The 16,374-nt window shown below is 30.4% G+C and overlaps 2 protein-coding genes across 4 annotated transcripts in view; both read right to left on the bottom strand.

Moving 5' to 3' along the window:
• LOC116769247 (tachykinin-like peptides receptor 86C) overlaps positions 1 to 466 on the bottom strand; it is a 41,865-nt gene extending 41,399 nt beyond the window's left edge. Inside the window, exon 1 of one of the 3 annotated variants that reach the window (XM_061529451.1) lies at positions 399 to 466. The gene's annotated coding sequence lies outside the window, so the exon portion shown is untranslated. Of the gene's footprint in view, positions 1 to 392 lie in introns of all 3 variants that reach the window. The other 2 variants (XM_061529449.1, XM_061529450.1) reach the window with 2 other exon arrangements.
• Positions 467 to 5,417: 4,951 nt separating this feature from the next.
• LOC116768867 (peroxidase-like) lies at positions 5,418 to 16,038 on the bottom strand. Its single transcript, XM_032659717.2, is given in 14 exon segments — positions 5,418 to 6,714; positions 6,970 to 7,150; positions 7,875 to 7,995; positions 8,212 to 8,367; positions 8,740 to 8,774; positions 8,777 to 9,022; positions 9,870 to 10,067; positions 10,486 to 10,681; positions 12,922 to 13,118; positions 13,324 to 13,486; positions 13,563 to 13,800; positions 13,943 to 14,243; positions 14,315 to 14,424; positions 15,727 to 16,038. Coding segments are annotated over 14 exon segments (2,400 nt in total). The 5' UTR covers positions 15,846 to 16,038; the 3' UTR covers positions 5,418 to 6,575.
• Positions 16,039 to 16,374: the final 336 nt, after the last annotated feature.

Below are 16,374 nucleotides of genomic sequence, written 5' to 3'. Positions count from 1 at the left end.
ACATACACCTAGTATACTAATATTTTTATTCCTAATTATTTTTTCTATGTCACAACTTAAAAACACTGAGTTCGAATTACGAAAGTTTTTTTTTTTATAAAACTGAACGTAGGTTTTATACAAATTTTGCATAAAAACTTTAATTCTCACAAATTTTATAAGACAATCACTTTTCGTCACTATATGGTTAAGAAGAATATGTATATTTTAATATTTAACGTTTTAAAATAGGAATGATTATTTTAAGTTTTAATTGGATTTTATTTCAAAGTTCTATTTTAATTTCTTAACCATTAAAAATAATTAATGACACAATTTCATCACAATCAGAAAAAATGTTCCAAACCGTGTTAACCTTGTTATGTGTTTTTTTAAACATCTAAAAACCCAACCATTACTTTTCGTTTATATAAGTATTAGTTCGAAATGCGCATAGCAAAGTACGCGCCCTACCATCACCGCGCTCCGAACTCAACTGAACCCTGAACTTGACAAGCTTTATCTTTATTAACACTGATGGAAAGTGATCAAATGATAGTGAGACTCAAAGGCTCTCATTACGTTCGGAAATTGCAAGTCCATGCTGCAGCTGAATACGAGATACGGTAAGCGTTAGTTATCATTTTTGGACGAAAAAGGTTACGCACTTATGTATCGCACAGATTGATAATATAAAATGTATTTTTATTCTGAAATGGATATAAATTCTGTACATACTTATATTATCATAATAGACAATTAAAAATATATGTATATTTAAATAGCAAAATAAGTTTTTTTAAATTTTTAATATTAATTTGCTCTGAACGTTTGGAACATGAGAACAGTTTTTTTCAGTAAATTCTTGAATGGAGTCCTTTTTTAATATTTCAAAGACACGTAGAAGGAATAGAAAATAGAATTTGATACTTTTTACTTTTAACAAGAGGACGGTCTCTCAAAGCTATCGGTTTATATATTTCAATCCTTACTCAACTTGAAAATTCCTTCGAATTCCATTGATATTGACCGTTTCTTTGAATACAAATAATAGGTGCTTTTTGCAAATAACATAGCCGTCAATATTACTTTCATTTACCAGAGACATTTTAAATTTTATATTATTTCTAATATAAAAGTGATAATATCTTTTTGACAGTGGAAATACATCATGAATTACACATTTTAGTGTACTTATAAATTGAAAGCTCTCTTTTTCACACTATGAAACACACTTCAAGTCGTTATTATTTTCGAAGAATTCATAACATTTTCTTAATAAAAATAAAATACAAAACACGAACGGGTTCTTTGTTTGGATCAGAATCGACAGGAAATAGCTTTCAGAATTCGTTTTCACATACATATTTCCATTTATTTCAATTGATGTGTATCAAAAATTATAATAACGTGAAGCTTGGTTAAGAGTTAGCTGGATGAGTGAAAAATATCCGTAACTTTAACTAACACTTATCACGGGCAGACGAGATGTCATCACGGTTGCTGCAAAGTAACCGAATTGCTGGAGTATGTAGTTTTTAAAATAATAAAATACGCGCAGTAATCCGAAAGATATTAGTTTCATTTAAATGAATACTCGCAAAGGTGTTAGATCTCAAAAATTGCAGGTCCCGTTGAGGCTTCACTTAACCAGGTTTCACTGTATAACCCAAACATTAAACAGATATAAATATTCCAAGATTGTTTTATATTTAAATATAGAAAATCTTGGTATAACATTTTTAGATTGGAATCAAGGTAAATTTTGTTTAAAATTCGTTCGCGATCATGGGCTCAACTAAAATAAAAATTAAGAGAATTTCATTAAATAAACCCAACAGTTGTTTCAAGGACTAATACGTAAAAAATGTATACAACTCAAAGATGAATGGTATTTCAAGGTAATAACTACAAAGAAAATTTGTCCCCAGATTATATCACTAGTTGTCATGACATTTCACAGTGGACCATATAAAAGCCAAAAGTATTGCGATACGAAACGAAGAGATAAAACTGCCGCCAAAAATAAAGTCTTAAGATTAAAATGAATGTTGTCGATTTATCTCCTGTTCTATTCAAACGGAACCTCTTTTGCTTGAATTATTTCATAATCGTTTATTTGAAAGATACAAATCCTAAACAATTTTTTTTTTGTTCACGTCGGCATCTGGAACTTTCCTATCAACAATTCAAATGGATTGAAATATGACAAATACTTTTTTATATAAACTCTGATATTTAAACATTTATTTAATTTGTTTCCATCCATACATTTTAAATCGAATAAAAACATTATAAGCAATTATAATAATATTCTTCTAAAACAACGTAAAAACTATATTTTGAAAGGATACTTTATAAAAGATATTTTAAAATATTGGCCAAGGAGTGTTACTTGTCTGATACTAAAAATGCCACCAATATTGCCCGACAATATTGGATTTTACGAACCTTCATCGTTAAAGCTCTAAACAATACTTGTAGTACATTCTATAAATTTCTATAAAAAGCTATTTTCTCCGGAATCTTCATCTTTCAGGCGTTAGATACGCTGTGCTCGTAAATAGTTTCGTCAAGTTGAGTAAGTTGTCACTGATACATGTTTGATGTGATACTTTTAATACTGTGATTAAAAAAGTTGTTCGAAATATGATATAGAATTTTATTATTACACAAATAAAGTAATATATAGGTATATTTTTGTATTATTTATATGTATGTATATAATATAATTCTTAAATTGCTTGTTAGTTTTTCCAATAAATGTACATATTACTTACATTCTAAGAAATTCTACATTCGTTATCTTCCTGGAGTATGTGTGTTTAAATGGATATATTATTTATTGCAATTGAATATAAAATCGCAAGATAAGACTGAAAGGTAATCTGCGAATAATTGCTTGGTATTTAAGTCATAGGTACATATGTAGGAGACAGAAAATATTAAGACTACTTTTTTTGAGAAAGCATGCCTTATAGACATTCTATGTCCCAACATATTCTTACACGTATAAAGAAAATTCTGCTTATGTATTGCTACTTATATTGAATAGTTAGGATAATTAGGGTTTATTTTCTACATTTAGAAACGACACCTCACAAATATTATAAAAGCGAAGGTAGTTCGTTGAAAATTCATAAAAAAAAATGTGATTTGTAACACTCTTTTTGTTTAAAAATTCGGATTCTCAACTTAAAAGTATTATTTATTTATGTTATTATAAAATATGATGTGCTTATTAATCTTTATAATAATAAAAAACTTACTTCCTGATACCCATCATAATGTTACCGACGGGATATAATTCAAAATATATACATATACGACATCGTCGAAAATGACATAAAGTAGAACCTATTATATAACAGGATAATATTAGTAGAGCCGTTGTTAGATGACCATATAAATGCCACAAGACAGACGTATCGATAAATGTATCCAGGCTGATCGAACGAGGGAATACTCTAAGATCATATAACAGCTTTTGTTAGCCAAATTGATACAACAATACACTAATCCAATGTATTACATTAGGCACCGGCCATTGAGGTGGGGCATGAAATTACACGTCTGTGCGTCAGTCTAAATATTGTAATCTTTTGAACGGCTATCCGCTTTTAAAGATACGAATATGCTTTTGGTAGATCAATATAATACACTGGGATACTAAGATACGTTTAAATTCTAAAATAATTGTATGATTTACAGAAAAAAATCTGCAAGATTTTAGTTATTAATTTTTTTTTTAATAACAAAAGTTTGGTAAAGATAGAAATGATACTGTAAAATCTATAGTATACAAATATTGTGCTAAGTATAAATTTAAATTACAAATATGCGTATTTAATTACGGAATACGTACACAATCTATTGAATTGTGTAGGTACTATAAATAAAATGGCCATGAAATACATAATAGCACATCGGCATTTCATATCCCCTATGGCTCCGATAAGCCTGTTCCTTTCCGCTTCCTTGATTACCAATAAGCAGAAGATTTATAAGGGTCCATACAATAGTCTTACAAATCCAGGCTGTATACATTCACCCTAACGAATAAACATATATAGCATATTAGCCACATAAACACCCCCACATACGTTGCGAAACTGTGACAAAATCGTAAATCATAATGAGTACGACATTACTTTATAGAACTTATTTCATTACGTAAACAAAATTTTATACACTATGGATATAAAAATATTTTTGACAGGAAACAACAACATTTGGATTAAAATGGCAACATAATAGTCATTAACATATTTATAAACCCAACAATTATTAAGTTTGTATCTATAAGTAGGTACTTCAAAAGATATATAAATTATTAAAATTCAAAGACAATTAATTACTCATTACATTAGTAAACAATAATCGTGAATCTCAAATTTAAACCAAAATTACGTATAAATATAATGAAAAAATAGACTTAAAATTTCAATAACAACTAAAAAATAGTTCACATAATAATATATTTATTTGGCGGCAAACGAACAGACGTCCTACCTGAAGGAAGGTAGTCATTGTCGCCCATGGACATCTGCAATATTCCTTAAATTGCAGATGCGTTGCCGACTTTGATTGTGGGAGAGGCAGAGGAAAAGAGAAAGGGCAACTAGCCCTCTCACTCATCGGACGAAAAGCAGCTATAACAGACGTTATCTGCTAGCTATTACAGCTATCATAGTTGCTGAAAAGGAACCGGAATCATCGGGAGTACGTATTTTTAAAATAATAAAAAAACGAGTTGTATATCCGTAAATCTTAGTTTTATTTGAAAGTTAGCTTCCAAAAATATCGAAAACAATTTTGACATTTCAGCTGATTCCTGAGACCGGGAAGATCTGAGAACTTGACATGAATTTTTGTAATGAAATTCTGAATTTAATATAATTACTGACTCCTGTCCAAAAATATTATGAATTTTGGTAATAATTTCGCTTCAATATTATGGATGTTTCAAATTGCTGGTAAGTTCTATTTTTTCAAACGAATTAGTTTGGATTAGATAGTGATAATTTGTATAAATAACAAGTTCTAAGCTGAGGCTTACTTTTATATTTTCTACCTATGCTATATAATTAACATTTAATAATATAAGGAAATTATTACTATTGTATTGTTTGTTCATTCGCAGTGCAATTTGTATTAGAAATAATCAACACAAATGACAAACTCACCTGCACTTCGATCGAATGATATTGCCGTTATATTTCAATTAGGATAAATAATTTCAATACCGGCTCACAGATTATAACGAACATATATCCTTTACTGACAGATTGTTTTTTCAAAACAATGAAAATGATTATAAATAGAAACAAAATTTTAAAAATAGAACAATAAATTTATTTATGTAGAATTAATGACAAACGTCATTTAAGATTGTGATATTGATTTTTTTTAATAATTTATGGTAAATAAAAAAAAAATGTTTTTTTATATTCCTTTATTTTAAATTCAAGATAGACACATAATATTAAATATATAAGTACCGACATTTTGTTAATATACTACAGGCAAGATACTGTTACAAACGATCATTTAAAAGGAAATTTTGTCAAAACAATAATAATAGTTTATATATAAATTGTTCGTGGCTCTTTAAAAAAACGTTTTTTTTATACGTGACATCAATTTAAACTAGCTTGTATAAATTCTCGAAATAAATGTATTAATAATTTATAAATAATTAACATATATATATCAAAACGGTAAAGAGTAAAAGAATTAACTATTAAAGATGCAGTACAGTCTTTGGTTGAGTAGAAAAAACAAATTTCACATAAAATTCAATAAGTAACATTTTCAAACACAATACATTACAAGGAAATTAATAGCAAGGAAAAAAAATAGATTTAAACACTGATCATACAAAATAGTCTCATGTTGTTAAGTATCCAAACCGTAAATAATTTTCACAATTAAAACACATTTGATATAAATTTAAATATGGAACAAAAAATTCATTGACACAAGCGAAATTCGCATCTGTAACCAATGGGATAAGTACCATATTCCAGTGTCTAGACTAATTAAAATATTGTGCCCGGACTGGAAATGGTTAATTAAGCATTCAATATATTTCAACACACTATCATCACAATGATTATATTTCACGCAGATTGAATTTCAAAAATTATATATACAAATGTGCGAAAATTGTTCTTGTTACCTTTTGAATACGGTCTAAAATACAATCTCACAAAAACGTATCGATTAATCCTCCATTACTAACACACTGCCATTTAAGACTGCTATGTCTAATGGACTATTCTGAATCGGGCTAAACGTTATCACAGCCACTGTACAACATGGCGTCCGTATACATTTATACGAACTATAATATTAATGTTTGAGTAAAACAACTTAATATCTAAATATTCCTAATAGCTAAACACTCCTAACAGGGCTAAATAAACCTCACAAATACTGACTCCACTCACATCTGCGGCCAAATGTCAATCTACCCACAAAATAACTCATAATAATAATTTTAAAACAATCCTCATTGTCACACTTACTAAATAACATAAAACAATACTTAAGCCGCAGACTAGTTTAATAAATACAACATTAAATCTAACAGTCTATTTAGTAGTGTTGCCGTTGGCCACTTTGTTCTTTATCCAAGTATTGGTTCTAGTGAATATATCAGGTTGTTGGGAGGGATCCTGCCAGGCCTCGAGATTCATCTTCTTCAAGTCCGAGCAAGAAATCAACGGATTACTGTGGAAATTAATAAACATCACTATTAAAACATATTCAAAAAATTTAATATAATATTCAATTACATATAAACTGCAATCAGTATATAAGATGTAATTTTATTATTAGAAGCAAAAGATATTACAGAAAAAAAATTTATATAATAGAAGATAAAATTTAATTTTTAAAAATCTACTTTTTTAATTTATAATATACAACATTACATCTTTAACTTATAAGCGATATAGATTAGGGTTGCCACATAACATCACCTACCTTTCGTCAACAGTTTGGAAAGCATCCCTGGGGACTGTCTGTATCTTGGTATTGTAACAAAGGAGGCGGCTCAAAGAACTCTTCCTCACTTCCGCCAACTGTCTCTTAGTAAAACTGCCCGCTTCACCCATGTGGCTATAGAAGTAGCGGTCTGACACTCGAGTACGCCATAACTGCTCCTCTGTTTGGAATAAGTTACAATTAAGTTCATATATTCATAGGGCTATAATAATTATGTATAAGATTTAAAAGATATTGACTTATGCGAGCCTAATTTTTTTAGGTTGTTCCATATAACTGTGCAGATTAAAAAAATCAAATGCATTGAAAATAAGGAATAAATAGATACAGCCATATAATTTAACAGGTGAAAAATTGAAATAGTCTCAGATTGGATTTTATGTAAATGAAATACAATTAAGAAAAATCTAAACAATATTTATGGTATCGCTATTATAATAAAGAAATAGATAAATATTGTGGTTATTATTCTTTGGATTATTGCAATTGTAAACAGTCTGATTAATGTACATGTATACTATAAAGCAAGTAAATATTGTTTTGTTCCAATTTAATTATGAATATCAGTGTTAATACATATCTTATAACACAATTAATCAATTTCAATCTATATCGTTTCACACAAAGTTACAAAATAAATCATAGGAATTAATATCAGTTACAAGAATAATTAATTTTAATATTTGTCGAATGGAAACCTGTTTATTTGATTGAAATCATTGTATCGAAATCACTTGAACGATTTGTAATTGAAAACATATTTTAACAAAAGCAAGGGTGTTCTCAACTCTAAATAATTATGCCAGGGGCTGTAATAGTAGGTTTATATTACAATAACAATTGAGAACCCCTGACTTTAGGCAAACATAAATTTATTTACTTACTTATTAAACAAGTAGCCGTATGTCCTAGCAACGAACCGGGAAGTGGTACCTCTGCCATTAAACCGACAACCAAATCTATATCGTGAGGATGTTCATACAATTGCGACAGTTTGGTTACAACCTGAAATAGAATAAAAAAATATTAATCAAATACAACGCTGCATATCGGTTGGTAGCAGATTCGATTCGAATTCGAATTTATATTCTAAATTCCAATTTTAAATTGAACTATAGGCGCAACATTAAATTTATATAAAACTTTAATTTATTTTTTCTGACAGGGGTTTTAATTAAAATATATGTCTAAATGTTATTAAATTGTTTTTGTTAGTCACACCTCTTCCGGTAGGACGTCAGTTAGTGCGTCGAATGTCCCGGGGAGAGGAAGTCCGCAGAGGGCGCGGTAGTGCGCATACCCCGGTAGACCGTGATCACGTCCACGCTGAGCCGATAAAGCCAGGACATCCAGCGAACCAAACCAACCCGGACGAAGCTGAGAAACATCATTACTATTATAACACCAATATTAAATAGCAATTAGGTAATACGAGTTCAAAAATATTCGACATATAAATATGTAGGTATATTTAAAAATATATTTAATTAAGCTAAAGATCCCTACTATAAGTATTGTTCAACATGGCGTATGTATTTGACGTTTATAGATATCAAGTCGTGTTGTTTGCTTACAGTTAGCGTACAATTTACACATGGAAGGTCAACAGTTTTACGTCAGATTGTATTTTTATTATTATTACAATTTTATATTAATGCACGACATGTTTGTTTACTGTATATGGAATACCAAACAAGTAGTTTACTCATATACAAGATTGTATGCAAAATAATATTGAGTGTAACTCACATCGTAATCATAATTTAAGTCCAATCCCTGGCTCTTTGATTGACCATTCCTCTCAATATTTTCTCCACACCGTCCTTCTGAGCCAACAACTGCGGCTTGAAGTAGCTGTGTCTCAGGCGGTGTGACGTCACATTGCTGACGTCATCCATCAATTCAATGTCCTGATCAAGGAGGCTGTATACGAAGTGAAAGGCGGCGGTAGCGAAGGAGTTTGTAATGGTGGGGTCAACGTCCTGATTGTAGCCTGTGTCGTAGCTATCATAGAACTCGTCGAAAGCCTTACCTAAGAAAATTAATAATATTAGACAAATTATATATACTTATTAATATGTAAAAACAAAGCGCAAATTAAGCTAAGTATTTTTATTTATTTTATATTTTTTGCTTACAGCGCCATCTTTTCTAATTCACAATAATTAAATTCACACTCGAACTTCGAACAAGTTAAGATATTAAAATTATTATAATCACTCAAAGAAAATAAACACATAACATTCTAAGTGTAATTATGCAATTATTATAAATCGGCTTAATTGTATTCGTAAAGCACATTCATTGTAGGCACATTTTGTCATGTGTATTTTCTTTGACATATAGATAATGTGTACTATGCTTAAATGCAACTGTTATTGTTCAAGATAAACATAACAAAACTGTTTGTTCGTAATATGCATTAAATGTATCACGTGTCAGATCACGATGCCATAACGTGATAGTCAAAGTCTAACACGTTTAAGGCCATATTAAATCATGAGTCAATGAAATCTATTGTGGACTACATGTATTGTGCTCACATTTATTGTTTATTACTTCCTTATAAACAAAAGCAATTAGTTATATGAAACGTCTCATATTTTATTGATAATACTAGCTTTTGATAGCATGTGTCTGGACTTCAGTGATGAATCAGAGGGAAATTTATTATATGTTCAAAGAAATATATACATCTATGATAATTTTGTGACTAAATCAGCTATCTAGAAAAAACAATAAAGATAAATCCTTTTCTACCAACTAAGACAAACACATACTTTCTTATTTGAACCAATGACAAATTACTTTTATATACACATGTATATATCTACAATTATAAATTAGATTGTTAGTTATAACAAATGTATCAATCTCACCAGTGAGTGCCGGTAGCCATTGGGAGTATGTGATATGCTGTGTCTCAGCCACTACAATTCTTCTCGCCTCGTGGTAAAGCTTATCAGAATTCCAGCCAGGGTTGAGATTAGCCAGAGCTTTGGCTATACGATTGTGTTCTCTGACAAACAGAGTATGAAGGCTAGCCAACCAGGGATGGACATTGGCACGGATATCACCTGTTGGGATTTTATCAGTGAAAACAGGTCCAATATGATATACTAGCTGTGACGGTGAATAAATAGTATTGGATATAACTACTTAACTTTGTGGTTTATGGAACTTATAATTTTTTTTTAAACAAACCGAATTGCTAGAAAATATGAATATCTTAACCCTGATTATCTCTATGAAATAAGCAACCATTTTGTTATATATAATTTTGATTTCTTTACATTAATGAAATTCCTCAATAATATATATATATATATAATTCCTCATATACTTTCCATGTACAAACGACTTTCGGATACCAAATTCATAAGATATTTATATGTATTTTACAGTATGTGTTAATTATTACACTAATAACCACTAGATTTCCTGATATACTATATAATATAGGTCTGTTAATAAGAGAATAATTTTAAGCCTTACCTGTGTTGTAACAAGGTTCATTATTGTTATCAACGAGGCATTTCTCAGTGGGATTGATAGCTAGAGGCAATAACTCATCATCGTCTACGGTAGATGTCTTCAAAAGACCACCAGTCTTTTCTCTTAGAGCTGCAGCTTCACGACTGTTGGATCCGTAGATATTGGACCCGTCCAGGAAATGAGACACTTGATTCATCTAAAACAAATTGTCTCATTTGTTTGAATAACAAGAAATTTAAACATAGGTCAATATGGTATTTTGTACTAGCTTTCTATAATAGTTTTAAACAGTCAAGACACTAAACCAGTTAATCTCAAACTGGATAGTACTATAGAAAATAAATTAAAAATTTGTAAATTTTACTTTTCTATATTAATTTTAGTACTGATTTGTAAACATTCAGTACTTTGTTCCATAAAATAAAAGATATCCCAATAAATTGGTGTCCCGTTATCTTTAAAGTTTGGGAATTACTGTGCTCTGCAATTAATCTGACATACAGATTACGCGGACATTGTACTAATTGTATATTTTTTACAGCCAAAAAAATTCACCTCTCCTTTAAACTTTACCTAAGCTGATGCTATCATATGCGAAAATTAAGTTATGTAAAACTGGACACTCTGTTTTAACTTTGATAGAATTGTCACAGTTTAAAACCGGTTCATATTTTTTTTATTGTTATCAAACAGTGTCATAATATTATTGATATATGATATTTGACCGATGTGTCACCGGAAGGATCACAATGTTAACATCGAGACTATTCCATACGAATGTCTGTTATAAGTAAGATACCGATTTTAAATCACAATCTATAAGTAATTGGATTTTTACAACACGAAAATAAGGAATAACTTGAAATAAATTTTCCAAAGCTGTCTAAACCCAAGCAAATAGTCTTGTAACATTCCGTATGACAAGTCTTTATTGAATATTTTTAAAAATTTCCTATTGTAAGCTATTTGGTTGCATGTTGGTTTTTGCTTACACTATATATTTTTGTTTTATTATAAGGTCACATAAAATAAGGTAATGCATGAAATACTTTTTAAATAATGTTTTAAATATCCGAATCTAAAACGAAATTTCTAACGCTTCTAAATTCGTAACTAAACATTTGGTATGACGTAAGGTGACAGGCGTGGCTCAGTTTTAAATAGCTTTCTAGAATGCTATATGGAAAAGAAATTGTTTTGAAAATTTCTTTTAAACAAATTTAGACTTTATGTCAATAGCAATATAATTTAAAAAAGCTATGTTAACACTATCATGTGTATAGTAATGAAAAACTAGAAACGAGCCGTAAGCAGTGACAGTGCACACTTAGGATAGATAGAAGAAATTATTTTTTTACTTATTAATTTCACATTCCAAGTATTGTAAAAAAAAAGTATTATGATAAAATTAATAAGGAACGAGTAAAACGTTATCGATAATAAACAAATATTTGACTGCATCATATTCGGTCCGAATGTTCTAGAAAATTCGTTGTATTATTCCAAAACAACGTCATGTTTGATAACACCGATTGAACTCGGAAAAATATGATCATGAATTGAAGTTATTACTGAAATTACTCGGTTATTGACATTTAAAACGTTTATCATACACGTACATGCATATTAATTTAAATTCATTGATGGCAATCAAAATGGCCGTTCAACTTGAACCAATTAAACAGTGAATCGATATGTCAAATCTATTATAGCCAATAAAATTGGTATGACTATTTGCTATTTTAATAAACGTTTTCTTCATTCATACATGAAAATATCGTTAGTCTGCTAACCGCAAGTTTGTATGTCACTAAAAACGAAGCGTTTCTAGTCTGACAAAAAAACTACGTTAATATCGTCTCAAGATTTCTGAATTAAACTGTAGGTACATATGATAAAAATATTCATAAATGGGTCAGAAAAACATATTTTTTAAATTACTCAGAAATGCAAATTGCTTGTTTTGTAACAATCTTGTTCGTAGGTATAATTTTCTTAACTTCAACCATAACGACATAAAAGATTATTTTACTGTTTGCTAAGAATGCGCTTGCGACATTTGTTTACTTTGTTAACGTTTGTGTGTATAAGTATTTGTATTGTTATATTGACACACAAGCGTATTTTATTAGACAATAACAATCGCTGAAACACGCGTATTACCGAATCATACATATATAACCACTATATGAATGGTCTTACAAAATTAACATGAAAATGTACCGATTAATTATTTTTTATTGCAAGTGTAAATATATATATATAAAATTAATTTTGAATCAACTATTATTTGTTAAGCTATAAAATTGAATCACGGACGTGTGGAGATATAGATAATGTAAAAAAAAAATATCTGAACTATTATGCCAATATTAAGGCATAAGATATTTAATCATATATAGAGAGAGAGATTGCAATATTTTGAACGGTTGTTACCTGTTCGGCAGCTCCAAAGGTGCAGTCTCCGCGGTAGGTAGTGACAGAACGAGTGTACTCCATACAGGTGACGCGCTGTTCCTTGTACATGGGGTCAGTGTCAGAGACTGTGATGGGCATGCAGCTTGGATGTTGGTAGCGCGGTGTGAGGGGCCAGCCGGAGTTGTCGCAGCAACGGATAGCCTTGTCTGTATGGTCTGTTGGCAAAATAGTAATGATAAAATACTTGTGAAATATAAACAAAGATTTTTCGATAACATCTGTGTGTGAATGAAAATATACACAAATTTATTGCTATGATTATTTAAGGGGGCTAAGAAACTAGCTGTATCATAATCTTAAAGTATAAATACGAGACATGTTTGCTCAAAAAGGTTTCAGGCAAAAGTGGGAGTAACTTACAAGTCTTCCGCACTGGAGTATGGACCAGATCATGAAAGATGAATTGGCTCCACACCGGTAGGGTTATAGTTTTCTTGTTATCCGGTACATCTATATTATCTCCGATAACTGAGCTCACCAGACGAGCCGATGGCAGCTCATGGGAACTAACAGCGCGACGAGGCTGTAAAAAATAAAATTATATCCATCTCTGTCATGTATCTTAGGAGAAAACGAGATAGATGATAAAGATTACTAACTTCTTCTATTCCATCCTGGTATCTGGGATGTAGGAGCCGTTTGTAACCAGTAAGTGCTTGACCCCAAGAAGATCTAACTGGGTTGTTGCAAGATCCATCGAATGTTCTATATCTAGACGACATCTTATTCGAGCGACATGTAAATCTCTCTAATTGTGCGCATTCACCTCCAAATTCACTTTCCCTCAAGTTTAAAGTACTAATGTAACTCGCACATTCGTCCTTTGGCAAACCGTACCTAAATAAAAAAGAAGCATTTTATACGTGTAGCCTACAAAGACTCTATAATGGCTTAATGACAAAAAATACAGAACATTCAGATAAAGCCCTAAATATAAGAAATCATTGTCATCATTTAACTTGACTGTGTATTCACCAACCTTGCACATTTAGTCCAAACAAGTTGTTGGGACGCTTTAGTTATAATGGCAGACGACATTTCATATTTCATAGCGTTGTTTGAAGGAAGACCATCAATCGCCAGGCCTTGAGCCGCAGAACCTTGTTTGGGTCTTATCTCTGCTGCATCTAGATTAGTTTCCAGGCGATCTAGCATAGATATAACTAGTTTGCTCATGCTGATTGACCTATTTGTATCAGCGGCTGTTATAGTCGGCAGCTTCTTCAACATTTGTGCGCTCGGGAAAGGATAATCATACAATGGAGGAGGATGTATTATTTCTGGAAAAAAATTACCTTTTAGCTATATTTTACTAAGATAACTTACAGAATACTTTAGTAACTTCACATACCTGAAGACACTATCAAATTGAGAGGATATGGAGCGACATGAATTCCGAATGTCACTCCAGCCCATAAAACCACTCCAAGTAGAACCATCTTCGTGATTTCCTCCAGAATACTGCAATCGTTTTATTCAATAAATACAAAATTTTAACTTTAATCACATAAAACTATAAGAAAAATGTCATTTTAAAGATATTAATCCCAACATTGAACAGTATTTGTTGAATGTAACTGAAGATGTAATTGTAAAACAAAGTATTTATATGGAGATCCATGCGAGGGGTTATCTAGTGAGGCCTTTGACACTTCACCTAATATTGTAAGTAAACAGTTTGCGTCATGATTACGCGAAATCTCTAACATAGGGACGAGCCCCCGGATATGAAACATAATTAACTAATTAATTGATATTCCTTATCACTAATGTTAGTAATAGTTGTATTCAAACAAACAAATTCAAAGTCCCGGAGTCTGTCTGATTACGATTACAAGGGGAGGTGAAGTTAGCGAATGGATTTCAAGAAAATTATGAAGGTAGGGTTGCAATAAAAGATTTATTTTATTTTGAAAAAAGAATTCTGATTAATCAATCAAGATTCATACAGTAATTATTTTTAAAAAAGCATTTAAATTTACCGTAATTCTAACGTTTAATTTATTGTTCATCAAAAGAGCACGACACAAATTCACGTCCGATTGTTTTAATTTTTCTTCAAGCTTTTTTTGAAAAACATACTAATCAATAATATTTACTAATAATATAAAAATTTCTCTATTCAAAAAAACTTGGGTTTTTATAAGAACACAGTGTAGTTTTTGTTTTCTTACAATAACAATACAACAATCACCGTCCTTGTATACAAGTAGTATAAAAGTTATTCGGTTACATATTTTTTATTAGGAAACCTCAAAGTAGTTAGAATATATACTTTCTAGTTTTACTATTAAATTGAATAATTTAGGTTTTTTAACAACAAATATATATACTATAATTCTATAGTACTCTACTATTCTAGGTTTATAGGTGAATGTATTTTGAAAGTGCTTGTATGTTTTAACGTATAGTACCTATTTAAAGTAATTATTTCTTCAAATTTTGAAAAAATAAGATTCAAAATTTACTTTTCGTTCATTTTCACCTTTTACCAGCTACTATAAAATAGCTACTCGCCCTGAATTAGCATATACCTTCTGTGTATTTCGATTTTTATGTGTCTTAATTATTAATTTAATAAAAGGAAGACAAACTCATCTTTAACATGAGATATCAATTGAAACCTCTTACCATAGGTTTTTTGTTTATTAGTGTTTATACGTCCATATGTTTTGTTTTTGTTTATCAAAATTAATTACAGATTAAAGATAACTACGTAACGTTAATATTAAGAGTACAGTTATAATGACCATTATTACTTACGTAGAATGTTCGCCACAACCCTCGCATTCCGATTTCCTTCTCGAACATTTCTCTGGAGACCTATCCTTAGGATTTGTGTTCAACATCGATTTTCCTTCGATGATCCGTTTAAACAACATAATAGTAGTAATAAGATTTGCTGTTTCCGACAATGGTCACGTAAATGACGAATGTTTAATTTGTTTAACACAGCTGGTGACACTTGATCGGAGGAACGTTGTTCCATTAGATGGGCAGAAGAGCCAAGTTCAATCTCTACTGCCGAACCTATACTGGCAAGTAGCAGTTGCACATATACCTTATTCACAGTATAATTGAATGAGCTAACCATCACGGCCCTACTCCCCGCAAAGAAACTCCTGCCACAGTCTATTATATTCCGTAGTTCTACTTCAGTAAACTCAATGTAAAAAAAGTAAATACATATTGAAAATTCATTAAATATTTTCACAATAGTTGAAACAGCATTTTAATATTATTATTCCAACATAAAATATGACTTAATGTTTTTTTTGTTTAAAATATTACCGAAATATGAAATTTGAGGTACTAAAGTTAATAGTCTGTGGCACATACTGCAATCAGAGCCATTACTAGTGTTCGAGGATCGTAAAATATAATTTAAATATAATTTTATGTCCAATACGT

This window comes from Danaus plexippus, chromosome 5, assembly GCF_018135715.1.
Source record: "Danaus plexippus chromosome 5, MEX_DaPlex, whole genome shotgun sequence".
In the NCBI taxonomy this organism is placed as follows: Eukaryota; Metazoa; Arthropoda; class Insecta; order Lepidoptera; family Nymphalidae; genus Danaus; species Danaus plexippus.
Note: the sequence above shows the minus strand (reverse complement) of the source record. Positions and strands in the feature narration are given on the sequence as shown.